General features: G+C 45.6%; 1 protein-coding gene across 1 annotated transcript; it reads right to left on the bottom strand.

Annotated features, from left to right (window-relative positions):
* Window positions 1-12,487: 12,487 nt before the first annotated feature.
* LOC124663484 (protein TOO MANY MOUTHS-like) lies at window positions 12,488-13,972 on the bottom strand. The gene has a single exon (XM_047201180.1). The coding sequence runs from the start codon at window positions 13,970-13,972 to the stop codon at window positions 12,488-12,490; it is 1,485 nt and encodes a 494-aa protein (XP_047057136.1).
* Window positions 13,973-26,530: the final 12,558 nt, after the last annotated feature.

The following is a 26,530-nucleotide window of genomic DNA, read 5'->3' as shown; positions in this document are numbered from 1 at the left end:
GGTCCATTCTTTAATACTGAAATACAAATCTGCTTGCAATACTTGTTTTTACTATTTTCTCTGCAAACAATCATCTTCCACACAATACGGTTAATCCTTTGTTACAGCAAGCCGGTGAGATTGACAACCTCACTTGTTTCGTTGGGGCAAAGTACTTTGGTTGTGTTGTGCGGGTTCCACGTTGACGCCGGAATCTCCGGTGTTGCGCCGCACTACATCCCGCCGCCATCAACCTTCAACGTGCTTCTTGACTCCTACTGGTTCGATTAAACCTTGGTTTCTAACTGAGGGAAACTTGCCGCTGTGCGCATCACACCTTCCTCTTGGGGTTCCCAACGGACGTGTCAACTACACGCATCAATGCCTAATAAGGATATTGATAATAAGATTGTCACTACAGCAAATGCCATCTAAGTTAGAATTAATGAGAATATAAGATTGATGGCTGAATTGCATGCTAGGTGGGAAAGAGAAGAAAACGAAAAACTAGCTAAAGAGAATAATGTAGCTAAAGTTTGGACTATTACCACCACTAGTAATGTTAATGATTCACATGTTGCTACACCTCCTACTATCAATGGTAAAATAATTGGTGTTGGCAATGTTACTACTCCTAGTGCAAAGCGTGCAAAATTGCTCGAAAGCTGCTAAAGCTGCTGAAATTGATAAAACTGCTGAAATTTTTCAAAATATTGGGGACAATGCTCCCATTGCTGTAGATCATAATGGTTTAGACTTTGATGATTATCACATCTCTGAAGTTATAAAGTTCTTACAAAAACTTGCTAAAAGTCCTAATGCTAGTGCTATAAATTTGGCCTTCACAAAACACATTACAAATGCTCTCATAAAAGCTAGAGAGGAGAAACTAAAACTTGAAACTTCTATTCCTAGGAAGTTAGAAGATGGTTGGGAGCCCATCATTAAGACAAGGGTCAACGATTTTGATTGTAATGCTTTATGTGATCTTGGTGCAAGTATTTCTGTTATGCCTAAGAAAATTTATGATATGCTTGACTTGCCACCATTGAAGAATTGTTATTTGGATGTTAATCTTGTTGATAATGCTATAAAGAAACCTTTGGGGAGGATTGATAATGTTCGTATTATGGTTAACAATAACCTTGTCCCCGTTGATTTTGTTGTCTTGGATATTGAATGCAATGCATCTTGTCCTATTATATTGGGAAGACCTTTTCTTCGAACTGTTGGTGCCACCATTGATATGAAGGAAGGTAATATTAAATATCAATTTACTCTCAAGAAAGGTATGGAACACTTCCCTAGAAAGATAATGAAGTTACCTTATGATTCTATTATTAGAACAAATTATGATGTTGATGCTTCGTCTCTTGATGTTACTTGATTCACACTTTCTGCGCCTAGCTGAAAGGCGTTAAAGAAAGCGCTTATGGGAGACAACCCATTATTTTACTTCTGCACTTTATTTTATATTTGAGTCTTGGAAGTTGTTTACTACTGTAGCAACCTCTCCTTATCTTTATTTTATGCATTGTTGTGCCAAGTAAAATCTTTGATAGTAAAGCCAATACTAGATTTGGATTACTGCGCAGGAACAGATTTCTTGCTGTCACGAATTTGAGCAGTAGTACCTGTAGAAAAATCAAAAAATTCTGCCAATTTACGTGCGTGATCCTCAGATATGTACGCAACTTTCTTTCAATTTGGACATTTTCATCTGAGCAAGTCTGGTGCCACTTTAAAATTCGTCTTTACGAACTGTTCTGTTTTGACAGATTCTGCCTTTTATTTCGCATTGCCTGTTTTGCTATGTTTGATGGATTTCTTTGTTCCATTAAGTTTCAGTAGCTTTGTGCAATGTCCAGAAGTGTTAAGAATGATTATGTCACCTCTGAATATATGAATTATGCACTGACCCTCTAATGAGTTTGTTTCGAGTTTGGTGTGGAGGAAGTTTTCAAGGGTCAAGAGAGGGGGATGATACAATATGATCAAGAAGAGTGAAAAGTCAAAGCTTGGGGATGCCCCCGTGGTTCATCCCTGCATATTTTAAGAAGACTCAAGCGTCTAAGCTTGGGGATGCCCAAGGCATCCCTTCTTCATCGACAACTTATCGAGGTTCCTCTAGTGAAACTATATTTTTATTCCGTCACATCTTATGTGCTTTACTTGGAGCGTCTGTTTGTTTTTATTTTTGTTTTGTTTGAATAAAATCGGATCCTAGCATTCTTTGTTTGGAAGAGAGACACGCTCCGCTGTTTCGTATGAACACATATGTTCTTAGCTTTATCTTTAATGTTCATTGCGAAATTTGGACTATTTCATTCATTGTTATATGGTTGGAAATGGAAAATGCCACATGTGGTAAATGGTTTAATGTCTTGAATAATGTGATACTTGGCAATTGTTGTGCTCATATAGATCTTGTTTAAGCTCTTGCATCATGTACCTTGTACTCATTAATGAATAACTACATAGAGCTTGTTAAAATTTGGTTTGCATGATTGATCTCTAGAGTCTAGATATTTTCTCGGTTGAGGTGTTTGAACAACAAGGAGACAATGTAAAGTCTTATAATAGTTACAATATGTTCATATGTGAGCTTTGCTGCACCTTTTATACTTGGGTTTTCTTCAAACAACCTTGCTAGCCTAGCCTTGTATTGAGAGGAATTCTTCTCGTGCATCCAAATCCTTGAGCCAATAACTATGCCATTTGTGTCCACCATACCTACCTACCACATGGTATTTCTCCGCTATTCCAAAGTAAATTACTTGAGTGCTACCTTTAAAATTTCCATTCTTTACCTTTACAATATATAGCTCATGGGACAAAATAGCCTTAAAAACTATCGTGGTGAAGAATATGTACTTATGTGTCTTATTTCTTAATAAGTTGCTTGTTGAGCGGTAACCATGTTTTTCGGGGACGCCATCAACTCTTTTACCTTTGTTGAATATCATGTGAGTTGCTATGCATGTTCGTCTTGTCTGAAGTAAGGGCGGTTTTCACAATCAAATGGTTTGAGTATGCATACTGTTAGAGAAGAACATTGGGCCGCTAACTAAAGCCATGATTCATGGTGGAAGTTTCAGTGTGGACAACTAAATCCTCAATCTCTTATGAGAATATTAACTGTTGTTGAATGCTTATGCATTAAAGAGGAGTCCATTATCTGTTGTCTATGTTGTCCCGGTATGGATGTCTAAGTTGAGAATAATCAAAAGCGAGAAATCCAATGCGAGCTTTCTCCTTAGACCTTTGTACGAGCGGCATAGAGGTACCCCTTTGTGACACTTGGTTGAAACATATGCTATGCAATGATAATCAGTGTTAATCCAAGCTAATTAGGACAAGGTCCGAGCACTATTAGTATACTATGCATGAGGCTTGCAACTTATAAGATGTCTTATACATAACACATATGCTTTATTACTACCGTTGACAAAATTGTTTCTTGTTTTCAAAATGAAAAGCTCTAGCACAAATATAGTAATCAATGCTTCCCTCTGCGAAGGGCCTATCTTCTACTTTATTGTTGAGTCAGTTTGCCTATTCTTTCTATCTTAGAAGCAAACACTTGTATCAACTGTGTGCATTGATTCTTACATGTTTACTTATTGCACTTGTTATATTACTTTGTGTTGACAATTATCCACGAGATATACATGTTGAAGTTGAAAGCAACCGCTGAAACTTTATCTTCCTTTGTGTTGCTTCAATGCCTTTACTTTGAATTTATTGCTTTATGAGTAACTCTTATGCAAGTCTTATTGGTGCTTGTCTTGAAAGTATTATTCATGAAAAGTCTTTGTTATATGATTCATTAGTTTACTCATTATCTTCATCATTGCTTCGAATCGCTGCATTCATCTCATATGCTTACAATAGTATGATCAAGATTATGATAGCATGTCACTTCAGAAATTATCTTTGTTATCGTTTACCTACTCGAGGGCGAGTAGGAACTAAGCTTGGGGATGCTTGATACGTCCCAAACGTATCTATAATTTCTTATGTTCCATGCTACTTTTATGATGATACTCACATGTTTTATACACATTATATGTCATATTTATGCATTTTCCGGCACTAACCTATTGACGAGATGCCGAAGAGCCGATTGTCTGTTTTCTGCTGTTTTTGGTTTCAGAAATCCTAGTAAGGAAATATTCTCGGAATTGGACGAAATCAACGCCCAGGGGCCTATTTTTACACGAAGCTTCCAGAAGACCGGAAGGGAGAAGAAGTGGGGCCACGGGGCGCCGCCACACTAGGGCGGCGCGGCCTAGAGGGGGCCCACGCGGCCCTAGCGTGTGGGCCCCCCGTGACTCTCCCGTCTCTGCCCTTCCGCCTACTTAAAGCCTCCGTCGCGAAACCCTCAGTACCGAGAGCCACGATACAGAAAACCTTCCAGAGACGCCGCCGCCGCCAATCCCATCTCAGGGGATTTAGGAGATCGCCTCCGGCACCCTGCCGGAGAGGGGAATCATCTCCCGGAGGTCTCTTCATCACCATGATCGCCTCCGGATTGATGTGTGAGTAGTTCACCCCTTGACTATGGGTCCATAGCAGTAGCTAGATGGTTGTCTTCTCCTCATTGTGCTATCATGTTAGATCTTGTGAGCTGCCTATCATGATCAAGATCATCTATTTGTAGTCCTACATGTTGTGTTTGTTGGGATCCGATGAATATTGAATACTATGTCAAGTTGATTATCAATCTATCATATATGTTATTTATGTTCTTGCATGCTCTCCGTTGCTAGTAGAGGCTCGGCCAAGTTGATACTTGTGACTCCAAGAGGGAGTATTTATGCTCGATAGTGGGTTCATGCCTCCATTAAATGCGGGACGGTGACGGAAAGTTCTAAGGTTGTGGATGTGCTTGTTGCCACTAGTGATAAAACATCGATGCTTTGTCTAAGGATATTTGTGTTGATTACATTACGCACCATACTTAATGCAATTGTCCGTTGTTTACAACTTAATACTTGGAGGGGGTTCGGATTATAACTCTGAAGGTGGACTTTTTAGGCATAGATGCATGCTTGGATAGCGGTCTATGTACTTTGTCGTAATGCCCTGATTAAATCTCATAGTACTCATCATGATATATGTATGTGCATTGTTATGCCTTCTTTATTTGTCAATTGCCCAACTGTAATTTGTTCACCCAACATCTGCTATCTTATGGGAGAGACACCGCTAGTGAACTGTGGACCCCGGTCCTATTCTTTACATCTGAAATACAATCTGCTGCAATTGTTCTTTACTGTTCTTCGCAAACAATCTTCCACACAATACATCTAATCCTTTGTTTACAGCAAGCCGGTGAGATTGACAACCTCGCTGTTACGTTGGGGCAAAGTTCTGTGATTGTGTTGTGCAGGTTCCACGTTGGCGCCGGAATCCCTGGTGTTGCGCCGCACTACACTCCTCCGCCATCAACCTTCAACGTGCTTCTTGGCTCCTCCTGGTTCGATAAACCTTGGTTTCTTTCTGAGGGAAAACTTGCTACTGTACGCATCACACCTTCCTCTTGGGGTTCCCAACGGACGTGTCGACTGCACGCATCAGTATGCAGGGTCGCGGAGAAGGCAATGATTGGCTTTGATCTTACACATGGCCCCACACCAAGGAAGTGTGGACGAGAAACGCGTCTCGGTTGGTATCAAGGATAAGTTCTCTTATGGGAAAAGTAATGCACCTCTGTAGAGTGTATCAAATTTGTGGCTGTCACTCCCTGTTCCGGGAAGGGAACTACGAACGCAGCAAGAAAGGAACTCCGTGAAGTTATGTTCAACCTGTGAAGACTGGTGGGCATAGTTTTCAGAATAAAATCAATCTTTTGAAGAAATGTTTTCGAAAGATGCATTGACCTGAGATTTTCTGATCAATGGTTGTAGCTAGTGCATCAGACATATTTTCTCTTTTGAACTTGCGGAGTACCTATGTACTCACTTTCTTTCGACACCCTTGCTAGACTGTGACAATGAAGTGGAGGCCACCGACGGAGCACCGAAAGGAGATTACGAGCTGGTCTACAAGAAACCTGATCTATCCGGAGGAGTGGAAGGCGTGGACTATGGGATAGTCTACGGACGTGACGACAATGAGGCGGAGGAGTAGTATCTTACCCTAGTTATCATAGAGCTGAGCAACGTAGTAGCTTACCTAAATAAGTTGCTGAGCTCAGTTTAATCTTTATGTTGGTTTGTAATAATACTTCAGTAGTATCTTAGGGTGTTCTCATCGGACCTATGAGAATACCAACTTGTTAAGACCATGATTGTAATATAATCTCGAGTGTTATGACCTGCAATGTTTCTGTTGTACCACTCTGAGGGATGTGATATTTGTGAAGAAGTCCCTTCATGAAGATCATATCAACGACTTGTATACTACAACATGCAGTGGTATGTTGGGTCACCGCAATTGGCGGCCTAGTATAGGATTATGTTTGATGTCGAATTCCCTCCCCGACACTCAACCGCTTACGCGGTTAGTTTCTTTCGGCAGCAACCGTGCGAATCAATTCCCTTGTTATCACGTAGTGTTTAATGATGCACATGCAAATGCACCATGCATTCACACTTCACACTTACCAGCCGGGACATAAGATCCACCACGTGGCAGCCGCGGGGCGCGCAGGGGACACCCCCTTTTGTCGCGGATGGTAACACAGCCCGGGACAAAAGACCCTCTACGTGGCGTGCGCATGACGCTGCTCCTTTAGGGTTTAAGAGGTGCAGCCACCCCCCCACCGCCCCCTTTTATTTCATTTTTTCATTTTAAAATAAAATTTTCATAAATTTATACGCTACTACAATCTGTACACGTTCATGCATTATATATAGATCGAGCAAACAAATATTCGAAGCAAAAGTCTATTCGTAGATTCCCCTTACATATACATGGAGCTCACGACTACCGGGACTAGAGCCCATCGTCTATTCGAACTATTACACGGGGATCATCAGAAGCGCCTATTTAACTAAACAAACCGTTGTCGTCTATTATTTCTCTCATCAGAAGTCCCGCCACTTCCTCCGCAATTCCTAGTAGGTGTTGGTGTGGTTGGACCTTCTCCCGCATGAACTCGACCTATATAGGAAAATTAGATGAATATGACCATATCAATCTTGATAACAAAATATTGACAATAATAAATTAAAGTTGTGAATGTTATTGCTTACGTTGAATCTATTATCGTCCTTGTCAGTGGTTAACATGCGAATGGACTCGCAAACGTAGTATCCACATAGATTCGTTCCCTATGGCTGCTGGGCGCACGTTACATGAGTAAATGTTAGATTCTCTGCGAAGTTACCCTTAACCACCTTCTTGAAGCATCTCCAAACCTGCCAGGCAAAAGAATGATTGAATGCGTGGATAATTAATTGATATATCACAAAAGATATAGCGCGACAATGATCGAAATTACCTCTGGAGCAACTGCTGCAAGTTGCGGAACCCTTCCAGACTCTACTCAATGGGTCCCTTACTTCAACTATTCCCTTATCAACTTGAATGTCTAGCAGAATCCAGTGGAAACAGCACGTGGGTTGCTTGAGGGGGATTTCTTTGACCTCTACCTCCCTGAGTTCGATAAACCTTGGCTGATTCACTTAAGGAAAACTTGCTGCTGTTTTACAAACCTCTGCACTTGGAGGCCCAACACTGTCTACAAGAATAGAAGCGTGCGTAGACATCAGAGCCGACCACCTACGAGGGCCCTCATCCGCACCCTCGCCGCCGTCCTCGACCACATCCAGGCGGGGAACTCCCCCGTCCTTCAGATGCTACCGAGGACCCCGGTGTCATTCTCCCGGCGTCGCGGGAGCTCATCCTGGATGCGACTTCAGATGGCATCCACTTTGTCATCCTTGGGGTCGGCGTTCCGTTCGCACTTCACGGGCTCTGCGCCACCAGCCACGCCACCGACGACCCTTCTCCACGCTGTCAAGCCAGAGCCCGTCTCGTCGCCGCTCAATCGAGGCGGCGGGATGGTCATCCGCGAGAGGTGAGGCCCGTCACCTCCGCGCGGCCGTTTGGTTCGCGTCAAGCGCGATCATGCGGAAGTAGGAGGCCATACCGGCGGGCGCTTGCGGAAGCTGAAGAAGGAGCCCACGCCGGTGACCTCCCCCGACGCTGAGGACGACATGATCCTCGAGGCGGTGATGGTGCGTTCGCTAAACGACGTCATCCCCGCCGACCTCCATATGTTGTAGGAGACTAAATGCTTCCTTGACTACGAAGGATTTTTTTTGTCTTTGGTATATATTGCATCAACTATCATATTTTTGTATCACTAATGTCACCTAAGAAAAGAAATGGGGGAAAGTTTTGTGTTGAAGTTTTTTGATAGGGAATGGAGGAACACCACACCAAGAGCTATCCAAAAATTTTGAAGACCATAAGCTTGGGGATCCCCAAGGCACCCCACTAGACCTACAAAAACAACGTGCATGCAAATCTCTATTTTTTTAGCAACATAGAATGATCATAGAAATTTGGAGCGTCTTTGTCTAGTGTTATGTCTAGTTTTTCTTGAAAATAAATGAGACCACCATGATAGATATTTTGCATTCTTAGGATAGTGTTACTGAAACAACTTATCCCATGATTTAAGCCTTGATTAGAATGGGTTGTATACTATGAAATGAAAGGGAATGAAAGCAAAAGGATGAAATTCAAAGTTATGCTTAGTGTGCTAGTTTAAAATGCTTTGATGAATGATAATTTGCTAGTGCCATATGTAGTGCTACCTTTTGCTCATATATATGGATGTTTAATACTAAGGAGCATTTTTTTATAATAAATGACTGGCACTATGGACCCTATGGCATGCTTTTAGATCTTTTTGCTAGCCCAAAATTTTCAAACAAGCTAAGACTTGTGTCTAACCACCTAAAAACAAACACCCACCATACCTACCTTTGTGGAACTTGCTACTTCAAGTATAATATGTGTGATATGCATCCAAATACTTCAAAATATCTCTTTTGTGTAGTTTTAAGCTCATGAGAAAGTAAGGCGTGGGGTGATACCACTATGAAAAGTTATGTGTTTGAAAAATTATTAGTAGGTTGTTAAGTAGGAACCATGATGACATGGGAAAAAATTTCAACATTGCACGTTAATTTTTTTCCATGTTTAAGTTTTGTTATGGGTAACCATGTTATGTGAAATAAATGGGGTTATCGTGCAAAAAGAGTGGAGTATGCATATATGTTAGAGAAAAACATTGGACCGCTAATGGAAGCCATGCAAAATAATCATGGTGGAAGTTTTCAGCATGGGCATTCTCAATCTCCTTTCATAAAACAAAAGAAATAGAAAAAATCTTACATTACAATAGTATGTCCATTTGTCTTTTGTCCTGTCTTCTCGGTTAATACGGCCCCCAAAAGTTCAGATTACCCAATCTACTTCGAAACTTTGTACATGAGGCATGAAGGCACTCCTTTGTGATATTTGGTTGAAACAATATGCATATGAAGAAGGTCTATGGTAATCCGAAATTGAGTAGCATGAGGTGTGGGTGCTTGTGCAAAAGGGCATGAGACATCCAACTTGTATGAGGTCAAACACATGAACCATAGAACCTCTGAAACAAAATATACTTGGAACCCCATCCTTATGATTACCGTTGCCGTGAACTACATATTTCAAAACTTTATTTTGTGCTCCCAACTATCTTGTATTTTATTGGAGGACTAGCACATGTGTTTCCTACTTACTTTCTGTTATCCAAGAGTCAAAAGAGTCAAAATTCTCAAAATGTCCAAAGAAAAGAAAGAAATAGTCTTCCAAAAACTCTATAGGTTCATCCAAGTATGCTTTATGGTCTATAATAATTTTCATTTGTTTGAACACAAGATCACTTATTGTTGAGCATGTTTTGTAGATTGTAAAAGATTTCACCTTATAGCTCACTTGCTTATTGTTTTTATTTAAGGATTGAACCTTGTGAACTTTGTGTGACAATGAAAGAAGCAAAGCAACAAACTCCAAAGTCCATGTTAGTTTTGTCACCTTTATACTCGAGGACGAGCATATGGTAACCTTGGGGATGTTGATGCATGTAAAATGCATGCATGAACTTTGTATTTTGTTGACACACATTCCCACATATTTTCAACATATATGATGTTATATCCATGTTTTATATTGATTTTTGGGGATTCACCAATGATCCCCTTTATTTTGGTTCTAACTCTACAGGACAGGAAAATCCTGTTTTGTGTATTTTTACCTTTCAAGGACCTAAACGAAGTCAAATAGAGCTACGACTTTGGGGATGTTGATATTTGATCAAGAGAAGTGTCTGGAGCACTTCGACCTCACGGTATGGGACATGAGGGACAAAAGAGGCATGGTGGTGTGCCTAGTCAGGGGGGCACGCCGCCCATGCTTTCCCTCCCCCCTCGACCGTCTGATTCGCTTGATTCGTTCGCCTACGGACTCCGTCTGACCAAAAAACCTCTATGTAAAGGACTTCCTGAGGCTTCCTCGAGGAGAGTGCCACGGAAACGCCAAAACAGAGCTAGAACCAGCTAAGACTGGAGGGGAAAACTCCATCGGAGCCGCCACTGGACGGATCTCCACCTTCTCCAACGTCTCAACCATCATCACCATAATGAATAGGGAGTAGTCCACCTCTGAACTATTGGTTTTTTTCGTATCTTGATCTATATCTCTCTTGTTCTTCATAGATCTAATACCATCTGAGCTGCCCAACATGATTATGGTCATATATGTAATTCCTATGTGATGGATCTTTATTCTGTGATATTGATATATGTGATTGGAACCTATTGTGTGTAAGATGTATTGATAGATGCATATCATGTATCCCGTTCTTAAGTACTTGTTCTGATCCAATTTATATGCAAGAGCATGTGTGGGGATAAGTGTGTATTAGATGTAGTATAGTGATTGAATATTGACAACAAATTTAAGATATACTATGGTTTTATCTTTCTTTTACTGCCTCACTAGGGATAAAGTGAATCCATATGCTATAATTATCACGTGACAACTTGATAATCTTGTTTGTTCAAGGTAGAATATTTGAGATTCAAACATTATGTCAAATTACTTAAGGCTATACTCTGTTGATTCTTAATTCAAGATTGCTTGGAGTTTCCCCTTTCTTGAGGAGTATAAGAGAGATGTGTTAATCATCTCTATGTTAGGACGTAATGCTCATATGAATGCTTATCAAAAACATGTTGAAGTTCCACCAATATTATATTTCTGATGAATTGTTTGTGTTCACTACAACTTAAAAAGAGAGTAGACAAGTGAACCCATGAACACCGGTATATTTTAAATCATTAGAAACACCTTTCCAACACAATTACCACACTTTACATTTAGTCCTATTTATTAGTCCGAAAAATACTAAAAAAAATACTTTCTTTACTTACAAACACACAAAACTCAAAAACCACCATCTTTTTACTGCTTTTATTTTGCATGCTTAGTTTACTTACAGTACTTTACTTTAGGTTTCCTATTTCTAATATGAAACATTATGCTTGACAACCACATGATGGAGTTGGGGACATAAGACAAAAACTTTACTTTCCAGGTTGCTACAAGAGGAGAAGGATAAACAAGTTCTTTGCCAATTTCTCGAGAGTTCGATATAAACCTCGAGTGACCCTTGTGGGAAAAAAATGCTTTTTATAACACTCTACACTTGGAGTCCCAATGAGTTGGTACACACAGAGTTGTTGCCATCAATAAGTCACTTGCTGATGCTACAATAGAGCTCATTTGGGTTAAAGCTCTTCTTTACAAACTTGGTGTAAAATTGAAGGAAAAACAATGCCGGTTCATTGTTCCATGCCCGCACAAAACATATTGAGATTGATTTCATTTTGTGCATGAAAGAGTGGCATGCAAACAACTAGAGATCAAGTTCATGTCAAGTAAAGATCAAGAACCAAGGCACTTCCAGGTGAAAATCTTCATGAGTTTAGGCGTAATCTAAATCTTCACGGAAGTTTACGAAGATTAGATTAAGAGGTTGTTAGACAAAGTAATATACCGTATAGGTATGTTGTAATACACTAATCTATACATATATGTATCTCCCTGAACATGTCACGGTAGAGGGTTCCTACCCTGTATAAACACGTAACATGAGCTAGGGAGAGAGACATCGTTTCAGCCACGTTAATATTTGTAAGCTGGAGAGAGCATTGCTCATGTATGCTAAGTTGCTAACGCAATTGCACCATATCAGCATTGAAACGAGCTCGAGGATTACATGAGTGCGATAGCTCATCCCAATATCCCAGAAGATGAAGGGAGGAAGATGGGATGCCTTATGCAAAGCAAGCAGAAGTATCGGCCGCAAAACGGCCACCGATCGATCAGCAAGAACGTTTTGTACAGTTCCTTTATTCCTCCCAATGAAAAAAAACTCTACACTCGATTAGCCACCGATCGCATCGCCGCAACCCAGCTGACCAGCTCGATCATCTACCTACAACAGTGCAAGCTGCAAAAACATCAAAACGACCAACAAAACGTGCCCACTCCTCCTGACACCGGCGCCGTTGCGGTCAGAATTTGCGGCCGATGATGTCGCGTTAGCCGTCAAGCCGCCATGGCCGACGTAGCCGCCGCTAATTTTCCAGCTCAAGTGCTGCGTCGTGCGGCTCCTCACGCTGTCGCAGTCCGCGACTCCGGCCAGCGCTACGAGGCCCTCCAGCCCTTCTTGCTTGGCATCGTAGCAGAGCCCCTCGTTGCCGCCGACACGCAGTTTCTTTCCCAGCCTCCACATCATCTGCTTGCCGAATGGTATCGGCCCCACGAGCCGGTTGCCGTCCACGCGGAGCTCGCTCGCCTTCTCCAGCCGCCGGAAGCTCGCCGGTATGACGCCGGTGAACCCGTTGCTCTCCAGGCGGAGCACACGGAGCTGGCTCAGCTCCCCGATCGACTCCGGCAATGACCCTTCCAGCCCCATGCCGGAGAGAACTAGTGTCGTTAGTGCCTTGAGCCCAGTGAAGAAGTCTCCGGGGAGCGTCGAGAACTGCATCCGGTTGTCTCCGAGGATCAGCGACCGCAGCGTCGACAGCCTGCCGATCGCCGCCGGGATCGGACCGGACAACGCGTTGTGGCTTAGGTCCAGCAAGATGAGGTCGGACAGGTCGCCGAGTGCGTCGGGTATCGTGCCGGCCAGGCGGTTCTGGCTGAGGTCGATCTTCAGCAGCGACCGGCATTGCCCGAGGCTGGCCGGGACGGGACCCTGCAGGGCGTTGTGGCTAAGGTCCAGAATGCTGAGGTGTCGGAACCTGATGTTGGGCACTTGACCGGCGAGCCGGTTGTAACTGAGGTCTAGCAGCTGGAGGTGGTTCAGTGACTGGACGGTTGCCGGGATGGCGGAGGTGAGATGGTTGCCGTGGAGGTCGAGCACGCGCAGCGCCGAGAGGTTCCCGATCTCCGCCGGGATCGGGCCGACGTGGCCGTTCTGCCTTAGCACGAGAGACCGGAACGCGGGGCCGAGGCGGCCGAGGAATGCCGGGATGGGCTGCGGGTTGGCCGAGAAGCAGCGGTAGAAGAAGAGGGACCGGAGGTGCGGGAGCGCCAGCACGGCGGGGGAGAGCGTGGCGCGCGCCGCGTCGCAGGCCGGGAAGGCGGTGTCGTCGGAGAGCGCGCCGAAGGAGAGGGAGACGACGTGGTAGACGTCTCCGCGATCGGGCACGCACTCGATGCCGTGCCACCGGCCGCGGCAGACGTCCGCGATGCCCGACGCCCAGCCGTTGCCCGTGGCCGCCATCACGTCCAGCACGGCGCGCTGCTCGGCCGGGTCGGTGCGCGCCCGGTCCGAGAACCCCGGCTGCGGCGCGTCCACCAGCGGCCCAGAGTCCGGCACCACCACCGTGAACTCGCACCGGCACGTCCAGCGCCCGGCGCCGGCCAGCATCACCACGACAACCATCATGAAGGCCGACAGCAACGAAGCCATAGACCGATCGATCGATCACAACGTGCGCAATCCCTCTTCCACCGGAAATGCCGCGACCGTTGGAAATGGTGGGAAAGAAGATGGCAGAGCGCGCAGGTTTTATAGTGTCAGAGGGGCAGAGACGCGGCGAGTAAATGCGGAGCTGATGATTAAATGTTGGTCACGGGATGGAGGAGAAATGGAGTGAATGAACTGAGGATTTGCTTGCATTCAATTGGTTTCACGGGAAATCGGTCGGAATGAATCAAAGATTGCGTCATTCATCAGTGCAATGGGGGCAGCTAAGCTTGCGATCCATCGAGCGTGCGCTACCAGGTTCTATACTTCTATGGAGTGCTACACTGCTGTTCCATTCCGTTTGGTGCAGGCTTCAGCATGTGAATCAGCAGCTTCATCAGCAAAGAAAGAAGAGAGAAATTGATCGATCTGACCAGGCACTAGCAGCTAATATATGCACGAGATGGCGACGTCGCTGATCACTTACCCATCATGAAACTTAAGTTTTTCAAGTAGCTACACGAGTAACGGTGCTATGACGCTACTTTAGCGCGACAATCCTGACACACTGGCGTTCTTCTCTGATCTATATTGCTGCCAATTCTATAACCAGTTCAGGTACTGCAAGCCCGCAATTGCAATGCAGTTCTCGTTCTGCCTTACTAGTTGAAACCCTGAAGATCAACGCAATAGAATTTTTTTTTTGTCTATCTTGTTTTCCAGCCCATCATGCATGTAGCGGCCTCTCAGAAATGCTACACTTACGGGGCCGTCGACCGAAATGGTCGAAATCGACCGCACGTCCGTTTGCGTCGGGGTGGCTCTAGCGGCACGACGTATTTTTTGGCCGAATCATTTTTTTAAACATGAAAACACAATTTACATAGTAAAAAAAACCCTAAACGCGTGCGCCTACTGCTGCTCTTCGTCGCTGTCGAGCACGATGAGCTCCGGTATCACCCACAGCCAGTTGTCATCCGGGGGAGCGTACGCCGGGCGCGCCGGCGGTGCTGGAGGTGGAGGTGGAGGCGGAGGCGCCCAGGGCTGCGGCTGTGGCGGCGGTGGAGACACCCATGGATACGGCTGTGGCAGCGGTGGAGGAGGCGCCCAGGGCTGCGGCTGTGGAGGAGGAGCCCAGGGGTTGTACGGCGGCGGTTGTGGCGCCGGCGAGTCCTGTAGCGCCTGTCGAAGGGCTTCATCCTCCGACAGGCCCGCCGGCATGACGCCGGTGGCGTAGCGAGGCAGCGGCGGCTGCACATGCGCGTCGTTCTCGGAGACGAGGACGCCGACCTTCGCCATCTCGTCGTCCGTCATGTTCTCCGGGAACTCGAAATTGCGGCCCTCCGCCATGGCCTGCTGCCATTCGTGGAAGACGGCCGCGACGTAGTCGTCGCTGTCGTCCTTCACCTCCTCGTTATGGTACGCGAGCGCCTCGATGTAGTCGTCCTCGTCGTCGTAGGCGTCGTAGGCGTCGTCGTCGTGGTCGCCGCGGTCGTCGTCGTCGTTGTACTGCGTGCGCGTCGGTGCCTGCTGACGACGCGTCGGCGCGTCCTGTCTTCGTGGACGAGTCGGCGGTGCAGCCGCGAAGGGAAAATCCCTGTCGCCCATGAAGCCCACCCTTCTTCTCCTATCCGCCTCGGTCGACAGATACGTACGCCAACTTTGGGAGTCGATGGCGTACGCCGGATCGGCGCGGAGGTCCGGCGGCAGGTACTGCCTCCTTCGCCGGATCTCCGCGCTCCGATCAGGCTCGCGCGCAGGGACTAGAGGGATGGGCACCCGGCGGCAGCTGGGCCGCCAGCCGCCAGGCAGTTGCACGCCGGACCAGGCCTCGTCGCACGGCAACCATTTGCCGTGCATGAGCCTCCCCACCGGGACTGGGAGCCACACCCTCTTGCTGCCGCTGCCGGACGCCTCGAAGTCGTTCTTCTTCTTCCCAATGGTGCTGCGGCGGTGGTGGTGCGAGTGGAGGTGTGGGCGAAGGAGGAACGCGGCCGGTGGACTTTTAATGGCGAACGCGCGCGGGATACGATGCCATTGAAGGCGGCGCTGTTGTGGGTATACTTCATGGGTGTACCATCGACAGTGCCTAGATCCGGCAAGCCCGGGTGGCCCATAGATGGTGATGTGGCATGTGGCCCATCGGGCGGCCCAGTTGCTGTTGATCATGAAGGATGAAGTCCAGCCCAGGATCAGGAAGCCGGATCCTAACCGACCTTCGGAGGAAGCCGGATCCGTGGAGGCCCATAAGGAACCCGGATCCAGTACGACGTAGATGGAAGGCGGATCCTTGACGTACACGGCAAGACATTGTACCGTAGTTAGACAACCTGTAATCTGGCTAGGACTCTCCATGTAAACCCTAGATCCGTGCGCCTATATAAGCCGGATCCCGGGAGCCCTAGAGGCACAACCACAACTCATTGTAACAACGCGAAAGCGCCCAGATAATTCCAGACAAGCAACAGTAGGCCTTGCCATCGTGCAGGTGGTCCGAAGCTGGGTAAATCGCGTACCACCGTCCCGAGGACTCTCCACCCAATGGCCCCTACTTCTTCTCCCCTCCATGAGGATCCCTCCTCTGGAGTACCGTCGAATAGGCAACGACAGTTGGCGCCCACCGTGGGGCCATCAGCGTCTGAAGGCCGGAACCGGGAGGGTTCTACCTTCGGAGGCATCGGCAACACCATAGCCGTGGGGCGCGTCAAGTACGCCGGAAACTTCCCGATCGTCCCTGAGGACGAGTGCTGGATGATGCGTGCAGTTAACACACGTCCGTTGGGAACCCCAAGAGGAAGGTGTGATGCATACAGTAGCAAGTTTTCCCTCAGTAAGAAACCAAGGTTATCGAACCAGTAGGAGTCAAGGAACACGTGAAGGTTGTTGGTGACGGAGTGTAGTGCGGCGCAACACCAGGGATTCCGGCGCCAACGTGGAACCTGCACAACACAATCAAAGTACTTTGCCCCAACGTAACAGTGAGGTTGTCAATCTCACCGGCTTGCTGTAAACAAAGGATTAACCGTATAGCGTGGAAGATGATGTTTGTTTGCGAAGAACAGTAAAGAACAAGTATTGCAGTAGATTGTATTTCAGATGTAAAGAATGGACCGGGGTCCACAGTTCACTAGCGGTGTCTCTCCCATAAGATAAATCGCATGTTGGGTGAACAAATTACAGTTGGGCAATTGACAAATAGAGAGGGCATAACAATGCACATACATATCACGATGACTACTATGAGATTTAATCAGGGCATTACGACAAAGTACATAGACTGCTATCTAGCATGCATCTATGCCTAAAAAGTCCACTTTCAGGTTATCATCCGAACCCCTTCCAGTATTAAGTTGCAAACAATAGACAATTACATTAAGTATGGTGCGTAATGTAATCAACACAAATATCCTTAGAAAAAGCATTGATGTTTTATCCCTAGTGGCAACAACACATCCACAACCTTAGAACTTTCTGTCACTGTCCCAGATTCAATGGAGGCATGAAACCACTATCGAGCATAAATACTCCCTCTTGGAGTTACAAGTATCAACTTGGCCAGAGCCTCTACTAGCAACGGAGAGCATGCAAGAACATAAACAACACATATATGATAGATTGATAATCAACTTGCATAGTATTCCATATTCATCGGATCCCAACAAACACAACATGTAGCATTACAAATAGATGATCTTGATCATGATAGGCAGCTCACAAGATCTAACATGGTAGCACAATGAGGAGAAGACAACCATCTAGCTACTGCTATGGACCCATAGTCCAGGGGTGAACTACTCACACATCAATCCGGAGGCGATCATGGCGATGAAGAGTCCTCCGGGAGATGATTCCCCTCTCCGGCAGGGTGCCGGAGGCGATCTCCTGAATCCCCCGAGATGGGATTGGCGGTGGCTGCGTCTCTGGAAGGTTTTCCGTATCGTGGCTCTCGGTACAGGGGGTTTCGCGACGAAGGCTTTAAGTAGGCGGAAGGGCAGAGTCGGAGGGCTGACGAGGGGCCCACACCATAGGGCGGCGCGGGCCCCTCCCTGGCCGTGCCGGCCTATGGGCTGGCCACCTCGTGGCCCCACTTCGTATCTCCTTCGGTCTTCTGGAAGCTTCGTGGAAATATAGGACCCTGGGCGTTGATTTCGTCCAATTCCGAGAATATTTCCTTTGTAGGATTTCTGAAACCAAAAACAGCAGAAAATAGCAACTGGCTCTTCGGCATCTCGTTAATAGGTTAGTGCCGGAAAATGCATAATAATGACATAAAGTGTGTATAAAACATGTGAGTATCATCATAAAAGTAGCATGGAACATAAGAAATTATAGATACATTTGAGACGTATCAAGCATCCCCAAGCTTAGTTCCTACTCGCCCTCGAGTAGGTAAACGATAACAAGGATAATTTCTGAAGTGACATGCTATCATAATCTTGATCAATACTATTGTAAAGCACATGAGATGAATGCAGCGATTCGAAGCAATGGTAAAGACAATGAATAAACAACTGAACCATATAGCAAAGACTTTTCATGAATAGTACTTTCAAGACAAGCATCAATAAGACTTGCATAAGAGTTAACTCATAAAGCAATAGATTCTAGTAGAAAGCTTTGAAGCAACACAAAGGAAGATATAAGTTTCAGCGGTTGCTTTCAACTTCAACATGTATATCTCATGGATAATTGTCAACATAAAGTAATATAACAAGTGCAGTAGGTAAACATGTAAGAATCAATACACACAGTTGACACAAGTGTTTGCTTCTAAGATAGAAGGAAGTAGGTAAACTGACTCAACATAAAGTAAAAGAATGGCCCTTCGCAGAGGGAAGCATGGATTACTATTTTTGTGCTAGAGCTTTGATTTTGAAAACATAGAAACAATTTTGTCAACGGTAGTAATAATTCATATGTGTTATGTATAAGACATCCTATAAGTTGCAAGCCTCATGCATAGAATACTAATAGTGCCCGCACCTTGTCCTAATTAGCTTGGATTAACACGGATTATCATTGCATAACATATGTTTCAACCAAGTGTCACAAAGGGGTACCTCTATGACGCTCTGTACGGAGGTCTAAGGAGAAAGTTCGCATTGGATTTCTCGCTTTTGATTATTCTCAACTTAGACATCCATACCGGGACAACATAGACAACGAGATAATGGACTCCTCTTTTAATGCTTAAGTATTTAACAACGAGATAATATTCTCATAAGAGATTGAGGATTTGTGTCCAAACTGAAACTTCCACCATGATTCATGGCTTTAGTTAGCGGCCCAATGTTCTTCTCTAACAATATGCATACTCAAACCATTTGATCATGAAAATCGCCCTTACTTCAGACAAGACGAACATGCATAGAAACTCACATGATCTTCAACAAAGGTAGTTGATGGCGTCCCCAGAAACATGGTTACCGCTTAACAAGCAACTTATAAGAAATAAGATACATAGCAGCATATTCAATATCACAATAGTTTTTAATGCTATTTTCCCATGAGCTGTGTATTGTAAAGACAAAGAATGGAATTTTAAAGGTAGCACTCAAGTAATGTACTTTGGAATGGCAGAGAAATACCATGTAGTAGGTAGGTATGGTGGACACAAATGGCATAGTTTTTGGCTCAAAGATTTGGATGCACAAGAAGAATTCCTCTCAATACAAGGCTTAGGCTAGCAAGGTTGTTTGAAGCAAACTCAAGTATAAATCGGTACAGCAAAACTTACATAAAAACATATTGCAAGCATTATAAGACTCTACACTGTCTTCCTTGTTGTTCAAACACCTTAACCAGAAAATATCTAGACTTAGAGAGACCAATCATGCAAACCAAATTTTAACAAGCTCTATGTAGTTCTTCATTAATAGGTGCAAGGTACATGATGCAAAACATGATCTATATGAGCACAACAATTGCCAAGTATCAAATTATTCAAGACATTATACCAATTACCACATGAAGCATTTTCCGTTTCCAACCATATAACAATGAACGAAGCAGTTTTCAACCTTCGTCATGAACATTAAAAGTAGCACTAAGAACACATGTGTTCTTATGCAACAGCGGAGCGTGTCTCTCTCCCATACAAAGAATGCTAGGATCCGATTTTATTCAAACGAAAACAAAAATAAAAACAAACAGACGCTCCAAGTAAAGCACATAAGATGTGACTGAATAAAAATATAGTTTCACTAGAGGTGACCTGATAAGTTGTCGATGAAGAAGGGGATGCCTTGGGCATCCCCAAGCTTAGATTCTTGAGTCTTCTTGAAATATGCAGGGATGAACCACGGGGGCATCCCCAAGCTTAGACTTTTCACTCTTCTTGATCATATTGTATCATCCTCCTCTCTTGACCCTTGAAAACTTCCTCCACACCAAACTCGAAACAAACTCATTAGAGGGTTAGTGCATAATTGAAAATTCATATATTCATAGGTGACATAATCATTCTTAACACTTCTGGACATTGCACAAAGCTACTGAAAGTTAATGGAACAAAGAAATCCATCAAAAATAGCAAAACAGGCAATGCAAAATTAAAGGCAGAATCTGTCAAAACAGAACAATCCGTAAAGACAAATTTTTCTGGGGCACTTAACTTGCTCAGATGAAAAATCTCAAATTGAATGAAAGTTGCGTACATATCTGAGGATCACGCACGTAAATTGGCAGAATTTTATGAGTTATCTACAGACGGGGCTGCTCAATTTCGTGACAGTAAGAAATCTGTTTCTACGCAGTAATCCAAATCTAGTATCAACATTACTATCAAAGACTTTACTTGGCACAAAAATGCAATAAAATAAAGATAAGGAGAGGTTGCTACAGTAGTAACAACTTCCAAGACTCAAATATAAAACAAAAGTGCTGTAGTAAAATAATGGGTTGTCTCCCATAAGCGCTTTTCTTTAACGTCTTTCAGCTAGGCGCAGAAAGTGTGAATCAAGTATTATCAAGAGATGAAGCATTAACAATATTACCAGGGGCTTTGCGCCTATCCTTCTTAATCTTATTCTTACTCTTTGGTCTAGGAAATACTTGACCGCATCCAGGTGTAGAGGTAAAATTTAGAGTGCCTTTTCCCACATCTATGGTTGCTCCCAAGAGTTTCAGCAGGGATCTTCCAAGTGTAATTTGTCCTGTCCCTACACATTCAATAACGAGGTAATCAGTGGATACCGTTCTTCCAAGAAAGGTTGTGAACACACCTTCAGCTATCCCCTCAGGAATTATAACAGAATTATCAGCAAGAGTTATTCCTTCTCCACCTTCAGTAAGTTCCAAAAGTGTCAAAGATTCATAGATACTTTTAGGCATAAGGCAAAACTCAGACATAATATCACAACGGGCATAAAAAGTTTCACCACAAATAGCAAATTTAATAGTAGGGATCCACATTGAAGGTTTAAAATTTACTGGAACATAATCATAATATTCACGAATCTGGTTGTAACCTTCTTTTAAACAAGATATATTTGTTTCAAGAGTGTTTAATCTATCATAAATACTAGCAAGAGATGAATCGAAATTACTAGCTGAGCTAGATGATGTAACCAATTTCTTTATGGCATTAAAAGCTTGATCCCCATCGCAGTGAAGGAAATCTCCTCCCACTAAAGCATCCAAAGCATATCTATAGCGAACAATAAGCCCAAAATAAAAATTACTAAGAAGCAAACTTAGAGTCATTCTAGGTTCAGTTTTACCATAAAAATCAAAAATTCTAGACCAAGCTTCTTCAAAACTCTCCTCACTCCCTTGTTGAAAAGTAAAGATCGATTCCTCAGGTGATAGAATAACAACTACAGGACTAGTCATTTTTAGCAGTAGCAAACTAAATAAAGTAAATGCAAGTAGCTAATTTTTTTGTGTTTTTAATATAGAGAACGCAAACAAGATAGTATATAAAGTAAAGCTAGCAACTAATTTTTTTGTATTTTTGATATAGAGAACAAACAAAGCAGTAAATAAAGTAAAGTAAAGCAAGACAAAAACAAAGTAAAGAGATTGGATGTGGGAGACTCCCCTTGCAGCGTGTCTTGATTTCCCCGGCAACGGCGCCAGAAAAAGAGCTTGATGCGTGCAGTTAACGCACGTCCGTTGAGAACCCAAAGAGGAAGGTGTGATGCATACAGTAGCAAGTTTTCCCTCAGTAAGAAACCAAGGTTATCGAACCAGTAGGAGTCAAGGAACACGTGAAGGTTGTTGGTGACGGAGTGTAGTGCGGCGCAACACCAGGGATTCCGGCGCCAACGTGGAACCTGCACAACACAATCAAAGTACTTTGCCCCAACGTAACAGTGAGGTTGTCAATCTCACCAGCTTCCTGTAAACAAAGGATTAACCGTATAGTGTGGAAGATGATGTTTGTTTGCGAAGAACATTAAAGAACAAGTATTGCAGTAGATTGTATTTCAGATGTAAAGAATGGACCGGGTCCACAGTTCACTAGCGGTGTCTCTCCCATAAGATAAATAGCATGTTGGGTGAACAAATTACAATTGGGCAATTGACAAATAGAGAGGGCATAACAATGCACATACATATCACGATGACTACTATGAGATTTAATCAGGGCATTACGACAAAGTACATAGACCGCTATTCAGCATGCATCTATGCCTAAAAAGTCCACTTTTAGGTTATCATCCGAACCCCTTCCAGTATTAAGTTGCAAACAACAGACAATTGCATTAAGTATGGTGCGTAATGTAATCAGCACAAATATCCTTAGACAAAGCATTGATGTTTTATCCCTAGTGGCAACAACACATCCACAACCTTAGAACTTTCTGTCACTTTGTCCCGGATTCAATGGAGGCATGAACCCACTATCGAGCATAAATACTCCCTCTTGGAGTTACAAGTATCAACTTGGCCGAGCCTCTACTAGCAACGGAGAGCATGCAAGAACATAAACAACACATATATGATAGATTGATAATCAACTTGACATAGTATTCCATATTCATCGGATCCCAACAAACACAACATGTAGCATTACAAATAGATGATCTTGATCATGACAAGCAGCTCAGAAGATCTAACATGATAGCACAATGAGGAGAAGACAACCATCTAGCTACTGCTATGGACCCATAGTCCAGGGGTGAACTACTCACACATCGATCCGGAGGCGATCATGGCGATGAAGAGTCCTCCGGGAGATGATTCCCCTCTCGAGGCGGGGTGCCGGAGGCGATCTCCTGAATCCCCCGAGATGGGATTGGCGGTGGCTGCGTCTCCGGAAGGTTTTCCGTATCGTGGCTCTCGGTACAGGGGGTTTCGCGACGAAGGCTTTAAGTAGGCGGAAGGGCAGAGTCGGAGGGCTGACGAGGGGCCCACACCATAGGGCGGCGCGGGCCCCTCCCTGACCGCGCCGGCCTATGGGCTGGCCACCTCGTGGCCCCACTTCGTATCTCCTTCGGTCTTCTGGAAGCTTCGTGGAAATATAGGACCCTGGGCGTTGATTTCGTCCAATTCCGAGAATATTTCCTTTGTAGGATTTCTGAAACCAAAAACAGCGAGAAACAGACAGCGGCTCTTCGGCATCTCGTTAAGAGGTTAGTGCCGGAAAATGCATAATAATGACATAAAGTGTGTATAAAACATGTGAGTATCATCATAAAAGTATCATGGAACATAAGAAATTATAGATACGTTTGAGACGTATCACTGGATTCCGGCTAAGACAAACCCCATCAAGCTCTCCATCATCCCGATCGGCGGGATACACATCTTCATCGGCGAGACCGTCGATTCCGACGGGAACGCACTGGTAAGTAACGCTGACGCGACCGCCGCTGAGCGGGACGCAGTCGCAAAGATCCGATCTGAGTTGCAGGAACTTCCTAAGGAAGATTCTGCCTTAGATCTGGAAAAATCAAAATCCACCCAATCCGCCCCTGAGCAGGAAACAAAGGTGGAAGACCAATGCAGATCCGCCTGGGTCTTCCAGGTGTTAGAGAAGCAAAGGTGTCACTTCGTGCCCTTCATAGCCCATACCGCAGGAACCGCCCCTCAAGAAGCCGGAGCTGGCCCCATGCAGGTTGAGGCACCGGAAGACAGCGACGCTCTGGATCAGCAGGAGGCTGTCGGAGAAAGCGACGCCCCGGGTGAAGAATCGATCCTGGGCAACCTAAGCCCAACTTCCGACGATACCTCCTCCATGGACACTTAAGAGTACGATCGCAAGTTGAAAGAACTCGGAGGCGGGGAGCAAATCGAAGTAGATTCCGCCCAGCCTAAGCAGGTCCTCGCAACCTTAGCGGCGCTTGATCAGCAGGAATCGGCAGATGAGCACACCACTTCCGACCCACAACCATCCTATGCAGGATCTGCGCTATCGCGGGAACGACCGCGTAAGGAAGTCCTGTCCCCAGAAGAACTGGTTGAGCAGGCAGGCATGGACGCAATCGCACACTCGGCGATCCTCAACAAACCCATAACTCCTGACGATGTTGCAGATCTGGAGGCACTAGAATCCAAAAGATAGGAGATGCTGGCAACAGCCAAGAAATTCGCCACCACCGCAGCAGCAATGCTGGACGAGAGGAAAGAGGCCGCACACTTCGTGGAAAATTTCCACCAGCGAGAACGTGAGGTTGACGAACAACTAGTAAAAGTCAAGCAGCTCCAAAAGCACTGGGAAGACAAGGTCACCGAGCTTCAGCAGGAGGTCGATCAAATCAGACGGGAACCTATACCTCCCCGCAAGATCACCTTCGCGACCCCCACTGTGCAACAGCCATTCACAACTCCGAAGGATAACATGAAAAAGGCTGCGGAGATCTTGAAAAAGAAAGACGAGGAGATTGACATCGACTACGTCCGTACGCTCGTTGCCTCAGCAATGAAGCAGCAGAGTAAGGCAGATACTTCGCGCAGGTTGGAATCCAGTCCGGATCACTGTGTATCTACTGCGCAGAAGGACGCCCACGCCAATCGCCATCCCGACGAAGAATCGCGTACCGGATCCACGGAGCGCAGAAGAAAAACCAGGGAGCACCCAAATCCGATCCCCGTACCATCAAAGACGCCTCCGTCAGATCCGAAGAAGGGAAAGGATGCAATGTACACTGGTAGGAACAAGTACCGGAACCCGTCACCTCCGCCTAACGGGTACCCGCGTCCCCCGCCCCCTTGCCGCCGTAGTCCAGCCGGAAACACCAGGCCCCATGGGGCCGGTGGAATCAACATCCGCGACAACATGCCGCCGCCGAGAACCAGGGAGCATTCGCCAGAACCCCGTCGGAACCAGAACAACGATCGTGAGCCTGAGCCCAGAAGGAGCCGGAACAATGATCGCGAACCTGAGCCCAGGAGGATTCGGAACGCAGAACGCGAGCCGGAGCCCCGCCGAAGCCGGAACGATGGAGGAGACTATCACCAAGGTGAAGGTAGCCACCGAAGCCGGAGCGAGCCACGGGAAGATCGCCGGGAATCCGATGGCGGAAGCAAAAAATCTTACAGGCCCCCTCGCAGGTCTCCCTCACCACCACCAAGTGGAGGAGGGGAAGGCGGAGGCGGTGGCCGGAGATCCCGCTCCCGATCAAAAAACCCGGACGGCGGCCCACGCGATGCCCGGGAACGCCTCAATGAGTACAAAACTGATTACATCGGCCGAAAGTGCTTTGGCAGGATGATTCGAGAGGAACCAAAGCCAAGGATGAACCTCAAGCTACCCGCAAACCTGAAGCATTATGATGGCACCGAAAGGCCAGATACCTGGATAGAGGATTACTACAATGCAGTAACCTTCGCTGGTGGAAACCCTAACATCGCCTGCCGCATGCTCCAGTTGTACCTTGTAGGACCAGCCCGGATCTGGCTCAGTGACCTCGAGAAGAACTCCATCTTTTGCTGGTTTGACCTGAAGAACGCCTTCGAGAAGCACTTCAGGGGCACCTACAAGAGACCTGCCACAACAAGCGACCTACAGGCATGTATCCAGAAGAAGGGTGAAACATCTAGGAGCTTCCTCACCCGATGGTTGCAAACCAGGAACGAGTGCGAGAACGTTGATAACCGCACAACAATGCACGCCTTTATTGGTGGGTTGCAGAGAGGAGGATTGCTGCGGCACAAGCTAACTTTCTTGGTTAATGCAAACAAACTGACTTTGGACGACATGATCACAATCGCCAACGATCATACTGCCGCCGATGACTATGCAGGCGGAGATCTAGCACCTACAGCAATTCCCCTGCATCAGCAAAAGAAGAACCGTGATAACGGCAGAAGCAGCGGAACCAAGCGGAAAAATCCCCCTGATGATCAAAGAAGTGGAGGATCCGACTTGATCGCCATGGCTTTCCAGCGCGGAGGCCAAGGAGGCGGAAGAGGCCGCGGCCGCGGAGGCGGAGCTGGAAGGGGCCAGCAGCGTGGTGACGAGGTCACCGCTGCCGGAACCCGCGCTCCCCAAACTTATGAAGAGTACAGAGACATGCCTTGCCTGGCCCATCTGGATCCGGCTACAGGGAAGTCCACTCACACCAACCGCAACTGCAAGTGGGTCAATGATCTCAAATCTGACCCGGAAGCAGG

The sequence above is a fragment of the Lolium rigidum genome, chromosome 6 (assembly GCF_022539505.1).
Source record: "Lolium rigidum isolate FL_2022 chromosome 6, APGP_CSIRO_Lrig_0.1, whole genome shotgun sequence".
NCBI classification, from domain to species: domain Eukaryota; kingdom Viridiplantae; phylum Streptophyta; class Magnoliopsida; order Poales; family Poaceae; genus Lolium; species Lolium rigidum.
Note: the sequence above shows the minus strand (reverse complement) of the source record. Positions and strands in the feature narration are given on the sequence as shown.